The sequence below is a fragment of the Dasypus novemcinctus genome, chromosome 6 (genome assembly GCF_030445035.2).
Source record: "Dasypus novemcinctus isolate mDasNov1 chromosome 6, mDasNov1.1.hap2, whole genome shotgun sequence".
NCBI classification, from domain to species: Eukaryota; Metazoa; Chordata; class Mammalia; order Cingulata; family Dasypodidae; genus Dasypus; species Dasypus novemcinctus.
The window spans coordinates 116,724,376-116,740,662 of NC_080678.1; the positions used below are offsets into that span (position 1 = coordinate 116,724,376).

Here is a 16,287-nt window from a genome sequence, read left to right on the forward strand (position 1 = left end):
CTGCCAAGGGCTTCTTTTCTGTGGCAGGCAGTGTAGACGCAGCGACTTGCCCTTCACCCTGGAGGGGAGATCTCTACCTAGCCCAGACCACGGAACTCCCTCAGGAACGTCACTGAGAGGGTGGGCCCTGCATTCTTGTAGGACTTATCTCCTACCCTCTAGCTTACTTGTGTCTTACTAAGAGAATCTAAAAGTACTTGCTACTCCCTGCTTACCAGATACAACCAGCACATTATCATCAGCACAGTGTGGTGTTTTGTGGAAGGTCAAAATGATCAAGACTTCTGCAGGCCACATCACGGAAGACAGCAGGAGAAATGACACGTCCCTGAGACAATGCTGTGAAGTTGTACTGTTGGCCCTGTAAGAGTAAACTGCTTCTGGTGGCTCTCAGGAACTGATATGGAGGAAAAGCCATTAGCCAGGTCAATAGATGCATACCAAGTGCCAGGACTCTGTTTATTTTCTCCAGTAAATATACCTCATCTGGTATAGCAATTACAGTTAGAGTCAATCACAATCTGATTATGTTCAAGACAGTCGAGTGTCTCTCCATAATCCAGACATAACTTCTGCACAGGTCAAATTGGTAAATTAAGCTGTGATAGGTATCACCACTCCTACTTATTTCAACTCTTCAATAGTAGCGTTAACCTCTGAAATTCTCCCAAGGATGCAGTCTGTCTTCTAGTTTACCATCATAGTGAGAAGGGGACTTCCACTTAGCTTTTCCTGTCATAATGGCCCTCACCCCATAGGTTGGAGCCCACGTGAGGGCTTACTGCCAGTGACCAAGTTTGTCTTTTTCAATTATACAGCCAGAAACTGGAGAAATAACCACAGGCAGACCAAATGTGTCCACTGTGAGATGGAACTCCACTTACCACTTTGCCACCTTAAGTTCCTACTTTGACCAGAGGCCATAGTTCTGTGTTGGTTCCCCAGGAATTAGTGTCAATTCAGAACTAGTGCTTATTAATCCCCAAAAGATGTAGGCATTTCCTTTTCCCCAACACACAGGGACATAGTAACGGCTAAGGGCACTTTGGGGACATGTGGACATGTATTCCTGGCAGTAGTGCAGCAGACTTCCCAAAGGGACATCAAGAGGTTCTGGGCCTGACCCAAGTCAGGTCTGAAAACTAAGAGAAATCTTGATTTACCACTGTGGTGATTCAAGACAGGTTTTTGGCTGCCCAGACTGAGTTTTTCCTATTGTGGAGATTAAGGAATACTCTAGATGGCTGTTCCGAGGGACAAAGATCTCCATGGGCCATGGCGTTCTGGGTCCTGGTACCCCCTCTGCCCATGGAGTTGATTTCACACCTTATTGTGGCTCTTGTTAGAATCAGCAAGCCAGTCCCAATGGCAGTATCCCCTAGGGTAATACCTGGGCTACAAACCAAAGAGTTTTTCAAGGGTAGAGGTATTTTACTCAGTCATGTGGGAGGGGATTGAAAGTGTCACATGTGACAAATCCAGTCCAGCATTTGTATCTCTCTAAGCTTCCTCCACATCATTGAGTATAGGCTACCACTGAATTCATATTTCAGTCAGCCAATCAAGTAAGCTGTTAGAATCTACTCCAGCTGCACGGGCTAACAAATTAAGTCTGGAATCTCTAGTAAGTGCACCCATATCAATGAAGTATTTCCAGCTAGTGATAGATTCCTCCTTAGTATAACACTTTTAGAATCAACCCATTCCCACACATGTCCCCCAGGCTTCTGCTAATAGAGCTAGCAGAATCCTGCAATTCTTCTGGTGTGTAAGTTGTTTCTTCCTAGGTTGTAGTGTGTGCCTCCCTCCTCCCCTGGAGCATGCTGGTTCACCCTAGCTGTGGGTCGAGTGGCAACATTGTTGGTTGGGGTGCCCTTGAGAAGGAGCAGCCCTTTCAGGACATCTGCCAGATGAGATGGTCACGGGGATTTCAAGTGGAGGAAGGCAAGTGTCCTCAGACAGCAGCGGGAAAGTTCCTTCCAAAGGTAAGAGTCTCGGAATGACTTGGGGAAGTTCAAGATTTTCAATTTCATCCGAGTTGAACCAGATGTCCCCATTCCAAGTTTCAAAATCCCATTCTTTCCCATCAATGCCCTAATTTTCACAGGAGAAATTTGGCAAGACTATGAATTCAACTGTTGTAATTTAACAACTCATATAATTAGATTTTGTGTTTGGTTTTTCAGCAATATCGGTCCTGTTTAGGGCTGGCATGGAACCGTTCTGTTTCCTAGACTATGACTTGAGCTTGTCGTTTTCCCTCTGTAAGCACTGGAAAGCAACCAGTCCCTACCTCAGTCCAAATAATCAACATTGCTTCCATAACGATCATGGAGAGCAGCCTCCTGGGACACTGTGGCATGTGCTTCCTTTAATAACTTCATCACAACCACAAGGGATAGCTCGGTTGATTATGTTACTGAACACCATGGAATATTGGCATCCAGTTTTCCACTGATGAGAAACTCAGCACTGCATTTGAGTCCAAGGACATGGTCAGACCATTCCCAAAATTCCATCATTTGGGTCTATCTCCTGAGACCACTTACAGTTCTGTGTCAGTCCCAGTATAATCAGGAGATAGAAACCACATAGTAATTTACTCAGGGCAGGGTTAATAAAAAGAATTATTAAACTATGATAGGAGAATAACTATAAATGTGCAAAGAGAATTCTAAAGGGACCCTGGGGCTAAGGGTACTCAGGAAAGGGCAAACTTGGAAGAGAGACCCCTTTCCCCCATTTGGGGGTAGACCTTGCTGGGGAAGGTGTAGCTCCAGCACACTGGATGGAAGAGGCCAGAGTTGTTCCACAGTTGCTTGGGAAACGATCTGCGTTGCACAGTCAAGGTGTGCTGAAGCTCACGGTGCTGCGTCAGGAGGGGCGGGGAAGATGGCCACTGAGCCTAGTCCAGGCGGCGAGGTGGCCGGCGTGCGGCTGGGGCAGAGATGGCCCCACACACGCTGCTGACAAACCACGGGGCAGGAGCAAGGGAGACAAAGCAAACCTCCCCCCTGCAACGCCCCGAAAGGCTGGCAGGCTGCACGGAGCAGGTGCTGGAGGTGGACTGGGAGCCGAGAGGCAGGAGCTGGCAGCTGGCACATTTGTCCTTGTTCTTTTACCCCCGCACATTTACTGAGCACCAAGTGAGGAAAAAATAAAATAAACTACTCTATTCCAGATTACAACAGAAAGAGAAAGTGACCTCCAGACAGGGCTAGGTAAGAGCTTTAGCAAGTCACAGAGACCCGGGAAGCTGCTTCCCTTGGTCTTTTTCAGGTCAGGAAAGGAAGCTTAGAAAACATGCATGACTTGCTGGTGGTGATTCAGCCAGTAAACAGAGGAGACAGGATTCGAACACAAGTCCCGCTGGTTACAAAGTTCTCAGATTGACAATAGCTTTTGAAATGTCAACCCCAAAATACTTTACTCATCTGCAAATTTTTGTTACCGCTTTTGTGCCTCTTTGGGATGATTCGCCAGATCACAAGTGCTTGGAGAGCGCAGGTGAACACAGGTGGTGAGATGCGGGGAGGTGGCTGATTATGAGGCACACCTGGTCAGGGCATTCCCAAGGCACCGTCCAACTCCTGCAGGCTGTGACCTTCCACCCCAGGGTGAAAGGAGAGGACTTGGGGTGTGATTGGTATGTGTGTCACCAAATAAAAACAAGGACTTTCCAAAAGGTATTGAGTATCCTTTTCACCACTCTTAGCAGGCCTCCTGTGGACACTGGGCTCGTTAACTCCTCTGAGGCAGCCCTGCCCAGCCCCTGCCGAGGCCTGAGGTCCACGGGGCCTCACGCTGGCCAGCGGCGGCCAGACAAGCAGGCGGGCACGGTGGCAGATGGAGGCCTCCGTGGGCCTCTCCGCTGGAGCAGCCCTGGCCGCCTCCTCCCCTGCATCCAGCCAGTGCTCGGAAGCCTCCTGCCTGGACCTGTGCGTTTGTTTTGTTTGAATCAATTGATCCTTCTCTCTTTCCACTCCTGCCTGGCTTGAGAGGAGCAATCAACACCAGGTGATAAATAAAACGTCGCACAGAAAGCTGACGCCCCTCTTCCTGCCCCAGCGTGCAGCCCTGGCTCCCAGGGAGCACTTCCAGGGAGCCTGGCTGCAGCCCGGCTGCGCCAGCCAGCTCCCCGCCCCGGGCCCCCATTGGCTGCCGCCTCTGCAGTGGGACTGCGCCAGTGTCCGCAGTCCCCTCCCCGGGAGGAGCAATAAGAGCTGCCTTCTCCGGGGCTCCTGCCTCAGAACCTGCAGGGGCCGCAGCAGGAGGTGAGCGAGGCCGGAGGGGAGCACCCGTTTCTCGGGTGCGGTGAAGGGACGGGGGAGCTGGGGAGGGGTGGTGGCTGGAGGGCCCCTTAGGACTCCCGGCAGAGCACAGGGTGTCGCTGGCATTCCGCTCTAACACTGTTGCGGCTGAGCTTGCTTCCCGCTGGTGGGCACTGGCCACATCGGCCCGGCTGCTGGAAGCGCTTGTCGCCTGTGCGTCTGAGGCCCACAGACCAGAGACCCCGGTGTGAGGACTCAGGCGAGTGCTCTGCTGCGTCTCTAAGGCCCCAGGAGAGGGGATCGGCCAGGGGGCTGGAAGGGCGGAGCCCGGTGCCTTAAACGCTCTCTCCCTCCTCCTGGTCACCACTGCCCCGGGCCTGGTACAGAATTGCTTCTTGGTTTCCAGTTTCCCTGTTTGACATGCCACGGTCCCTACGCCCCCTTGGACAGAACTCAGAAGTTACACGGCGGGTGAGAAACCCGTTACAACTGTGAACTGCGTCAAAGAAGTCAGGCTAGGCGGCTTTGACTTTCCGCAGGGCGCAGAGCCCTGCTGCAGAGTGGACCCTCATATTCTGTGGAACACACGAGGAGTCAAGCCAAAAACTTCTCATTTTTCATATGACAAGGTCAATGCAGAGCATTCACAAAATGGAGTGAGAAGGAAACCTGGGATACAGGATTTCCATTCCTTTTAAAGGTACTCTTTAAACCAGTTGTTTCTTAAGTCAAAGGGAAGAATTAAGCAGGAAGTAAATAGGGAAAATCAATTTTCAGTGTTAAAGAAGGAAACTGCATTTAAAAAGAACAATTTATCCCCTTCCCAATCATAGTGAAATTTAAAAACATCAGGATAATGCAAATGTTTTCTGTTTTTTGTTTTTTTAATTTGTTTCTTTGAAAGATCAGTAATTGAAAATCTAAGTCTTCTATTGGATGGGTAAGTATGAAATGTTAAATATTTTAATCCATCTGAATTGTTTTTTGTATAAGTGATGTATCTGATTTTTAGCAATTTAGAGCAAAACAGAGCAGAGCGACATCAATAGAGTGGCGTTGGTGATCAGGCCATGACAGAACGACCTCTGCCTGTGGCCCGTGGGTCAATTTTCTTCCTCCCCAGCAGCCCCCACCTTGCAGGCTCCAGGGTGGAGACTGGGGCGCAGGGGGCAGGGCGCCCCAAGCTCTTAGGATTAATGAGAAAGCCGAAAGGCAGGTAGGGGTGAAACAAGGACACAAAATCAACAGCATTCCTAGATTGGAGTCCTAATTTTTATAGCAAGATCAAACCAAGACAAATTAGCTGTTTCCTCTGAGGCATCAGAAGTAAATAAGACTTAAAGCATTTTATTGTAACTTATTTTTAGGGTAGAAGTGATATATTCAACACAGGAGTGATTTTTCTAAAAATGAGATTTAATTTTGTTGTAATCATGACAGTGAAAAGGTTCATGTGTGATTTCATAACTAGAATGCAGGCTCAGAAGTTGGTGAATTTCTCTGCCTGAGTTTTTCAGATTTGGGAAACAAGTGTCCTTTGTAAAATGTGCCACATTCCCAGGATTGTACAGATATTTCCTCTGTCTGCACAGTCTGCACAGAATGAAGCATACAGTGTTAGTAAAGTGGGACATTTCTAACTTTGATATTTGTGGAGAATACTTATCCCCGCACTTATCCAAGTCACATTTGTGAATAACCCACCATTTCCCCAATCACTTGAAACGGCACTTTGATGAAAACTAAATCCTCGGGCTGCTCTCGGCCTCCTACTGCATTCTATCTATTCCTGTGTGAGGACCACAGCAGTTTAATCTTACTACATATGACATTTTCATTTCTAGTAGGTTGAGGCACCCCTTATTATTCTTTTGCAAAAAATTTGAGGCAATTCTACCAGGTACCAGATTTCTTTCCAGATGAGTTTTACAGTTGTTTTTGATCATATTCCTCACCCATCAAAAAATGCCCCACTGAGATTTTTATTAAAGATGATTTAAATGTATATTTTAACTCAGGAAAAGCAAGTTCCTATATTTTATGTTCCTTATCTTATGGAAGGACTTGAATTTTTCTTGCTAAATTTATTCTTAGACAACACACGTGAGCATTGCTCTATGAATAGGCTTCTCTTATATTTTCCGATTAATTATGGAATATAGGAATGCTGTTGATTTTTGTGCCCTAATTCTGTCACTGGTCACCTTACGGTTTTCTTATTAATTCTAACAGCTGGCAGCTGACGCTCTGCTCCTCTGTGCTGTCCCTTCACCCTGGGGCCCTGCGAGGCCAGAGGGCCGGGCCTGCCAGGAGGGCTTCCACCCGACCTTCCCTGCTGCTCTCCTCTGAGTTTCCACTCGTTTCCCAAAGGCCCAGCCTAGCCTGCAGCCAGCGAGCAGGGACTTACTGATGTGGCCTGTGGCAGAGAAGGAAGGGGCTAGGACAGGGGAGCGGAGCCCCACAGGGCCCAGACGCTCTCGGGCGCTCCCACCAGCTCTAAGCGGAGCTGAGGTCAGCCGCCTGTGCCTTCGCCTGTGCAGGCCACACGCGAGATGGTCTGGGCACGAACAAGCAGAATGCGTGAGGGACGGCGTCTTTCCTTTGGTCCCCCTAGGATGTCTGAGCTGGAGAAGGCAGTGGTGGCCCTCATCGATGTTTTCCATCAGTATTCCGGGAAGGAGGGCGACAAGCACAAGCTGAAGAAGTCTGAACTCAAGGAGCTCATCAACAACGAGCTTTCCCACTTTTTAGAGGTGAGTCCGGTTTTTTAAATGGACAATTTATCCATTCTTCTATTTATAAAGCCTCGTAGACGTTCTCATCTGAGCTGCCCTGAAGGTGATGCCGGTTCCTTCTGAAAACTTGTGGAAACGAGCACTCCTTTGGAGGCTGGACTAGAGGAACACCACAGTTTTCACTTTGTTGTCCTCTGACTTGTATATAGTAAGTGTGTCAAGGGAAAATTGCTCTCAAAAGCAAAAATACAGGTTCAAATAATGCTGACCTTTTTCTGAAAATCTAAGGTTTTACAGTGACAATGGCAGAATGGGATGGAAAAATAATTTATGAGTCATAGTGAACATGAGAAATCAGTTAAGAAATAAGCTTTTGTCCATGGGTCTAGGATATATTTTGGTTTTAGTTGAAGTTCAACAGGCGCCGTGGTGACGAGACACTGGGCGCACTTGGCAAACGTTTCCCAGCATTACGTCGGGCACCACCAGGGCCCGGGCCCTCTGCCTTTGCGCATGTCAGTGAATGATGGCGACACCGTCCCAGGGCACCAGGGCGGTCCATGGGTGTCCCTCAGGCGCTGGGGCCTTGCAAGAGGTGACACTGGAGAAGGGAACTTGGAGTTTTGTCCCCGACTTAGGAAGCTCCCAAGGAGCCCTGCCCTTTCCCCGGACATTTCGCCCTCTGGCATGCAGTGAGAGCACGTCCAGACACCCAATTTGACGGACTTACCCCAACCCAGACTGCCTCCACGCTGGTCCATGAGCCCCCGCCCAGTGTCTGCTGCCCTCCAGCCTCGAACCCTTGCCATGGACAGTCATCCACCAGCAGCTGGCGGCCCCCGAGGGCCCAAGCCAAGGCTGCCTCACTCGTGACTTGAGCCGGACTGAAGTGACGGTATTACAGGCCTGAGCTGTGACTCCTGCCAATGGGTCCCTCTAGAGAGCCGTGCACACAGGAGACACAGCGGACGGGGTCAGTGCACGGGGGTCTGCACAAGCCCTAATTCTGGGAAGCCCCCAGCATCCCAGGGCAGGGCCCTGTTCCACAGCCATGCCGCCCTCCCAGCTCCCAGAGCCCGACCTCTCAGCGCGGACGAGCCAGGGGCAAGGTCTATGGGTTGCTCGGGGGCTGCGGCAGCCCGTCCTCGCCCCCACGAGATACTCCATCCCTGAGTGGCACTGCCAGGGTGGAGGGGCAGGGCCTGCAGGCCTGCTGGGCCCAAGCCTGGCTCTGGGACTGGCCTTCTCAGGTTCTCAAGTTCAGAGCATGGCAGCTGCGCCAGTGCCGACCATGTCATCTAGTTCCACCATTTCTGTCTGCTGATGTCACAACTAAAAAGTCCCAGTTTCTTCTTGGGTAAATAGGACTATTGTGGGGATGAAATCAGACAGTGTTTCTCAAGTGCTCAATAGGTGGTAGCCTCTATTATTAGGGATTTAAAAACATATGAAAGAGTAGCCTATGGGAACCACAATTCATGGTAAGTGCATCAGGTATCATGAACATTTCTTGACCCGGCTTTCTCAAAGAAAATTCAGTTTGGAGTCAAATCAATCATGTAATTGAAATTAACACAATCCTCCATCCATTTTTTAGCAGATACTCACAGGCCCCACCCAGCTCCCACGGGAATCAGTTTTCTGTGTTTTTATTCAAGGCAGCCACTGCACTTCAGACTTGACTTCTTCAGGCCCAACTCTCTTGTCCTGGAGGTTTGCTCTTTTGAGCAACTTGCATTATGCTCCTCTTCAGTGTCCAGTGCCCACATTCTTCCCACATCTCACTTCTAGCCCAGCCCTTGAGATTTTGTACATCATTTAATAACTCGCTTGGCGTCAGGCAGGACTGTCAGGGAAAGTCTTGAGGACTAGAAAGCAACACAAGAAAGAACACAAGGAGTTAACAAATTTGGACAAAGAAAACTTCCCAATGTTAAGATCCACTGGAAGTCTTCATTATATGGACCTTCTCACAGAAATACATGAAAAACTTAGGCATAGAATTCTAGTTTTTCTTTCAAGACATTGGCATGTAACATGCTCAGGCTGATCTAGCCTGTATTCCTTTCTTCAGGTGGTTTGTTTTAAGCATAATTACAATACCTTGAAGCTTTTCCTTTCTTGGTTGCCTAGGTCCCACTGGCCCTAAAGTATGGTGGTAGAGAGGAGCAAAGAACCCAGAGACTTCTGCCTGGCTAGCAAGTCACAGAAGAAATCTTTCCTGGTATTTTGCATTTTATATCTTAGGTTATTCTGAGAAACATTGTTGGAGCCAGTGTACTTTTAATCACGTTTTGATAGCCCAAATCCCATTTAAATGAAGCTAGACATTTTTCTGATCTCTTTTAGGAAATCAAAGAGCAGGAGGTTGTGGATAAAGTCATGGAAACGCTGGACAGTGATGGAGACGGCGAATGTGACTTCCAGGAATTTATGGCTTTCGTTGCCGTGGTTACCAGTGCCTGCCATGAGTTATTTGAACATGAGTGAAATAGACAAAGCAGTCAAACGGTTCCTATAACAGATGGAGGAGACAGCAGAGGGCAAGGGCTTGCAGGCTAGGAGGAGCTGAGCTTTCCGGGCACACTGTAGCTGATTAGGAAACTTGATTTGCTTTGTGAATGAAAAAATGAAAACCTCTTTGTGAGGGCTGTTTTTACTGGTTCACATCATTATTTCTGCTGTATTGTTAGGCATATGCTTAAGCTGACTGGTCCCAACAACTTTTGGAAATAATCGTTTGGGAAAGCCAAGGTCCATTTATACAGCATGTTCTGTACAGCCTGTAAAGCTGTGTAGAATCCTAACCCAGAAAGAACAAAAATGACCCCCAAAAAGAATTCTGCAGCATTTGTGGTTTCCCAAAGCCTTGTCCACCATCACCTGAAAGGCTGCCCTTCCTTACGTTTGTCCATCATTAGTGCCACTGAAACCTACAGTAGGTCTGACCATCCCGTCCACCTGTGAACAGTATGCTCACGTGTGTTTCTTTCCCTAGTGAGTTATGATTACTGGGTAAATATCTAACTCAAATGGTTCTAAGTGGAAAATATGCTTCATAAACCAAGTACAGGTATCTTGACACTGAAAACTGAGAATTGAAATTGTTCATTCAGAATTCTCTGCAGTCCAGCCCTTGGGCGGATCTGCAGGGGCACTGGAAGCAGTGCGGCCCCTGCTCACAGCTGGGGTTTAGTCTCTGCCAATCTGGAGAAAGCAGTTGTGTGGCAAGAAACATCATCTCCCTGGCCTGGTCTCCTGTGTGTGAATGAACTGCAAAGTCCATCAGCCGGTTGCTGTTGGCTCGATTGTGTCTGGAGGCGGCCGGATGTCGGCGAATGTCCCTCCTGACTTGACCTCACCGAGGCAGGGTCTACTCACGCTGCTGTGGAATCAAGGTACATGGAAAGCTTAACTTTACACCTAGTAGTCATAAATTCAATTAAACCAAGCTTCAAATAATTTAAAAATCAAGTTACAAATAATAAAAATCACTTCCTGGAAGGTTCTAATTAATTTCACCCATCCCTTTTCCTGTTATTGTTTAATTTTCTAAAGGCATAAACTTCAAAATTCCATTGATTGCTTGCATTTGCATTAAATAAAAATAGCACTGAACAAGTCTCTGCAGCTCTTAAACACTAAATAAAAGCCATCGCCCTGCTCAACCGTGAAGACAAGTGACAGTCCCAGGAGTGAGATGTGGCGCTGGCCCCGCAACTTACCAGGCCCTCCTCAAGGCAAGGAGCAAGAGGCGGCCCCTACATGGACCAGGGGAGCCCCGACCCTGTGGCGCAGCTCCAGCTCCAAGCCCCCAAACCCCAAACGCCCTCCCCCTTCCCCAACCCCCTCCTCCTACTCCCCCATTTCCTCCTTTCCCCAACCCCCTTCCCCTGCTCCCCAGACCCCCTCCCCCAAACGCCCTCCCCCTTCCCCAAGCCCCTCCCCCTGCTCCCCCAAACACCCTCCCCCTTCCCCAACCCCCTCCTCCTGCTCCCCCAAACACCCTCCTCCTTCCCCCAAACCCCTTCCTCTGCTCCCCAGACCCCCTCCCCCAAACGCCCTCCCCCTTCCTCAAGCCCCCCTCCTGCTCCCCCAAACGCCCTCCCTATTAACCCAACCCCCTCCCCCACCCCTAGACCCCCTCCCCACTGAGTCATGTGCTCAGTCCACGGCCACATGCGGAATCTGACACTGGATGGGGGCGCATCCCCCAGGTGTGTATTTGCTCGTGTGAGGCCGCAAGGCTGCCCCTGAGGTCTGACACCCCCTGTTGCTGATTTCCTATAGATTCTTGGTTATGTTAAGAAAATGAGAGACGAGAAATGGGAGAAAACAACAGATTATGGGCCCCAGGCAGAGCTAAAAAGGGGTGAAAAGGGCTGGTTTATAGACTACAAGTCCCTGTTGCAGGTTACAAGTCCCCAGGTCCACTTGAGAGCTAATTCGGGCAGGGAGAGAAAGGGCAAAACAGGCCGTTTAGTCTCTGCACTGCCCTTTCAAGCATTAATTATTCTGCCTCTTTGCTAATGCCAGGGGAGGAGCCTCCGTTGCTTGCAGTTTTGATTGGTTACCCCGCCTGCCAATCCCCCGGGGGCCCAATGACAAGGCCCCTTGCTAATATCTAGGGCTTTTCCTTGACCCCGGATGAAATCCCGCTCTGAATGGGGGGTTCTCATGGGGTTCTTCCAGCAGCCGTCTTGTGGGGTCTCCATGGCCACGTTTCACGGCCGTGGTTTCCTGCCAGGCCCCAGGTTTGTCTTTTCATTCCCTAAACTAGCCTGCCTCAACTCCCCCTCAGGGTTTACACCTTTACTCTTAAGGGGTGCTGAAGGAGGTCATCTTTCTCCTGTAACTGCATCCTGCTGGGGAGGGGCAGTAGGGCCTGCCTGACAAGGTGCAAACCCTTCCTGCTATTCTGTCGTGGTTGGGGGAAGACGAGTCTGGCACCGTGGGTGGAGCTGGATGAAATTCCCATGTGGCTAACAAGGTGTTGATTTTGCAAGATACAAACAGAATTTTGAGGATCTAGGTCCCATTAAAAGGCTCCTGGACCACAAGAGTAGAAAAGACCAGGTGCCTGCAAAGGCTGCATCCTCCCACAGTTGGTGGGTTTTACCTTACAGGTTTTGAATGCTGTCTAGGACTATTCCAGAATGATTTACATAGAGACAGCACTCCTCCTTAAGGAGCAGACGTGCTCCTTCCTGTGCTGCTGTTAGCATGCCAAGTGTCCTGTGGTTTTGCAGCACCACAGCATAAGCAAGTCTGCTGTTGTAGAGCTTCTAAGCCTGCCTAGCTTGTTTTATGCTGTTAATTAGCTGTAGAGAGTGACTGTAATAGACAGTGGGGTTTGATATAAATTGCCAATCCTGTTTTCCATGGTGGCGGTTATGCCTGAGAGCTAAGAGGGGGATGAGAAGAGGCATTGCCCTTTAAGTTATTGTATATAGTGAAATTGTAGGATATGAAAACAGACAAGATTTCGTAAGGGGTGCGTGGCTTGTACTCCCCCTGGCAATAGGTGTTTGGGCTAGAGTTAGAGGGAACATATGGCCTTGGCACAGACACTGCTTAGCTTTGTCTCTTGAGGTATTTCAGGCTGTCCAGTTACTGGTACTCTTTTTTTTTTTTTTTTAATATTTATTTATTTAACTCCCCCCCTCCCCCAGTTGTCTGTTCTCTGTGTCTATTGTCTGCGTCTTGTTTCTTTGTCCGCTTCTGTTGTCGTCACTGGCACAGGAAGTGTGGGCGGCGCCATTCCTGGGCAGGCTGCATTTTCTTTCACACTGGGCAGCTCTCCTTACATGCACACTCCTTGCGCGTGGGGCTCCCCTAGGCGGGGGACACCCCTGCGTGGCAGGGCACTTCTTGCGCACATCAGCACTACGCATGGGCGAGCTCCACACGGGTCAAGGAGGCCCGGGGTTTGAACCGCGGACCTTCCATGTGGTAGACAGACACCCTCACCACTGGGCCAAGTCCGCTTCCCAGTTACTGGTACTCTTAACGTCCCATGAGGTGCTTCTGGTGAGCTGGCACTTCCCTTGGGTAGCTGGCTTCACTTGAGATAAGTGCACACAGCTGGCAATTCCTTTAATAATGTGGGAATGATCAGAACTACAGAGTAAGGTTCCTTCCGCTTTGGCTCTAATTGAGAAGGGAGGCTTGTTTCCTTGACAGGTTTTGATTAGAACCTGCTTTCTAGGTCCTGGGTGAGGAAAGGTTGCCCATGGACCATCTTGAGGGGTGAAGCAGTTTGATATGGTTCATTGAATTCCAAAAATAGATATTGGATTATGTTCGTAAACTGGTCTTGTACTTGAGCATGATTATATTATTAGGGCTTTGATTGGGCTAGGTCAGTAGGGTGTTGTGTCCCCACCCCTTGGTGGGTGGGTACTCACAGATAAAAGGCATGACAAAGGACAGAGGTGGAGGTTTTGATGTTGGAGTTTTAATGCTGGAGTTTTGAGCTGGAGCCCAGGAAGTGAACACGCAGGAGAACACAAAGGAATAGAGGTGACTCTTCATACATGGCAGAAGCCCCAAGGAGAGAGACAGAGCCATTTGCCAGATAGTCTGCAGCTGGCCTTGTGGAGTGAGCACAGCAGCTGAGCCTGGGAAGAGAGGAACCAGGAGACCTGAATCCTGGCAGACATCAGCAGACATCTTGCCCCAACACATGGCAACAGACTTTAATGAGGGAAGTAACTTATACTTTATGAACTGGTAATTGTAAGCTTCTACCCCAAATAAATACCCTTTATAAAAATCAACTGATTTCTTGTGTTTTGCTTCAGCACTCCTTTAGCTGACTCAGACAGGGGGCTAAGCTGAGTCTTAGCCACCTCGTTTGCTGTTTCCCTTCTGGTGGAAGGTGCTTTGCCCTGGCAGGATGGCATGGGGGTCTACCAGTCCTCCCCAGGGTACGAGTGTGACAGATTCTGGAATAAAGGCCAGGAGGGAGACCTGGGCTAAGCATGTTCATTAACTACTTAGGAAATGAAGTTTACCAGGACCTTGAACATGTTCAATATCCCTCTGCATATGATCTAGAATAGGAAAGAATCATAATCATCATGATATAGGTACAGTACTTAATACTAATCAAGGGACCAAGTTCCTCTTTGAGTTGCCATTTAATAAATCTAAGCTCCAGGTTTACAATACCATACACATTATCTCTCCATGGGAGCAGGCCATAAAGCCAATTGTGTTTAAGTTCTCCTTGCAGTATTCTGGTGCTCACTGCTCCACTTGTTATGTCCTTCACACAGCCAGCATGCTGCAGCATCATTGACCCTAGAGAGAAGCTAGGAAGGTAGGTTCCAGTACTCCACTGGCCTGGTGCACTGGTCTTTGGCACTATGAAACAAAGCCAGCCTGGAGGCAATGTCCATTATACATCTGGCCTTATCCAGCCATTGTTGGCTGTTGCAAGAGCCCAGAACTGCATCATACTCTCCATCCACTTCAGGAGCACAACCAGAGATGTAGTAGATACCTTTATTGTTTTAGGGGTCAGTGACCAACCTGGCCAATAACTCAAATGGAGAGGAACCATGCAGTGTACTGAAAGTCTGGTTTGAATGTACAAGAGAATTTGACAATACTGAAGTCTATCTCTTAATTTTCATACACTTTCTAAACACTTACAATGCAGTTTAAATATACCAGATGAACTTAACTTTTTAGTACTTTGCTTTTTACTTCTATACCTTTACCATGATGGCATCAATTAACAGGTATTTTACTTTAACAGTACAGGAAAACTACTTCATTATTTTATGAAAACTGATTCCCAATGAAATCAAGATCATCTTTGCTTACCACCAGTTGAATATGCAGATTGAGGTGGCCTCTGACAGGTTTCCTCCTATGAAGTTACTTTTGTCATTAATATCAATTTAGGTTTCTAATTAGTAATGGCTTCCTGGGGGGTGAGAGGGGTGGGGGTATATGGGGACCTCATATTTTTTTAATGTAACATTAAAAAAATAAAGACAAAAAATTTAAAATTTTAAAAAAGCAATCCTTAGTTGAAAGTAAAAATGAAACAAATGAGCCCAAATGCTATCCACTTGGTGGCTAATCATACAGCGGAACTATCCCAGGTGACTTTAAAGCATAATAAACCATTAAGGATGTATTCTCAGGACTGAAAGAGTTACTTTAAAAATCAAACTGTTTTCAGTAACCAATTTGTTGGTGGCAATGTTGTATTGTGGGATAAACCAAATAGGAGTAATTAAGATGGTAATTGAAGCTGAAATCTTTGGCATTTATATTAGATGTAAGCCTGATGAAGTTAAATAAGCATCATATAGCTCTGAAAAAAAAAAAGTACTGGCTTCCTGGAATTAGCCATTTCAATGCTTTAGTTTAGAGGAAAACTCCTTATAATTAACCATAACCACATAGACTAGTTACTTTACCTTAAAATAAGCTTATTAAATTACAATTAGCAATGAATGAAATTTAATTCATCCATTTAAAAGAGAGCAGATCTACATTTTTAAATTTCATTAGACATGAACGTAATGACATTGAGCACCTTAAAAATTAATACATAAATGCTAATTTATTTACTTGGTATTTTATAAACCTAGGGAGATAACACCTAAGCTAAATAAACTTGAAACTGTGAAAAATCTTAAAAGCATACTGATTGCTAGGTTCTGGAATAATTATGATTGTTTACTTTTAAAGATCTTTCTATAGCTTTCAAAGACTTTACTTATTGAAATTTGGTAATAGGATTATTAACCACAGTTATTTTAAGGCATTAAAAGGTTTAAATTGGGAATTACAGGAAAACTCATTCTTAATTCCCCAGTCTAGAAGATAGAGTTTTAATCTGTCCCACCTCATCCTTCCACCACAGTTCTTGCAAAGAGAGGGCCCTGTGGGTCAGGCAAGTTAGAGTTTAGGAAAAACTTTTTCCTTTCCAAATAGTTTCTATATTTAGATTTCTATGTGACCCTCCCATCCTTCTCAGCCTAATTTGGGCTCCAGGAATACTTATTCACATGTATAACAGCATATTTGATTTTATACTTTGAATAGAGCTTTTTTAAGAATTTTCATTTGTTAACTTAATATTACTATCTCAGTGTATGAAGATATATACTGATCAATTAGGCAGACATGAATAGAATTTGACATAGAAACACACAACTCATTGTTATGATTTTCATTTTCTTACAAAGTAAGTTTAACTGTAAAATAACACTTAAAAGATCTCTTGAAGGCTATTTCTAATTAATTTGCATTGTGAC

At 47.1% G+C, this 16,287-nt stretch overlaps 1 protein-coding gene across 1 annotated transcript; it reads left to right on the top strand.

Annotated features, from left to right (window-relative positions):
* Positions 1 to 4,160: 4,160 nt before the first annotated feature.
* On the top strand, positions 4,161 to 10,628 carry LOC131278819 (protein S100-B-like). The gene is made up of 3 exons (XM_058299291.2): positions 4,161 to 4,274; positions 6,886 to 7,024; positions 9,356 to 10,628. Exons 2-3 carry the CDS (start codon positions 6,887 to 6,889, stop codon positions 9,494 to 9,496), a joined length of 279 nt encoding a protein of 92 aa, XP_058155274.1. The 5' UTR covers positions 4,161 to 4,274; position 6,886; the 3' UTR covers positions 9,497 to 10,628.
* Positions 10,629 to 16,287: the final 5,659 nt, after the last annotated feature.

Excerpts from the sequence above, each read along its gene's own strand:
- LOC131278819 (XM_058299291.2), top strand. The coding sequence starts at position 6,887 with ATGTCTGAGCTGGAGAAGGCAGTGGTGGCCCTCATCGATGTTTTCCAT. Across the intron at positions 7,025-9,355 it reads AGCTTTCCCACTTTTTAGAG|GAAATCAAAGAGCAGGAGGT; the intron begins GTGAGTCCGGTT and ends GATCTCTTTTAG.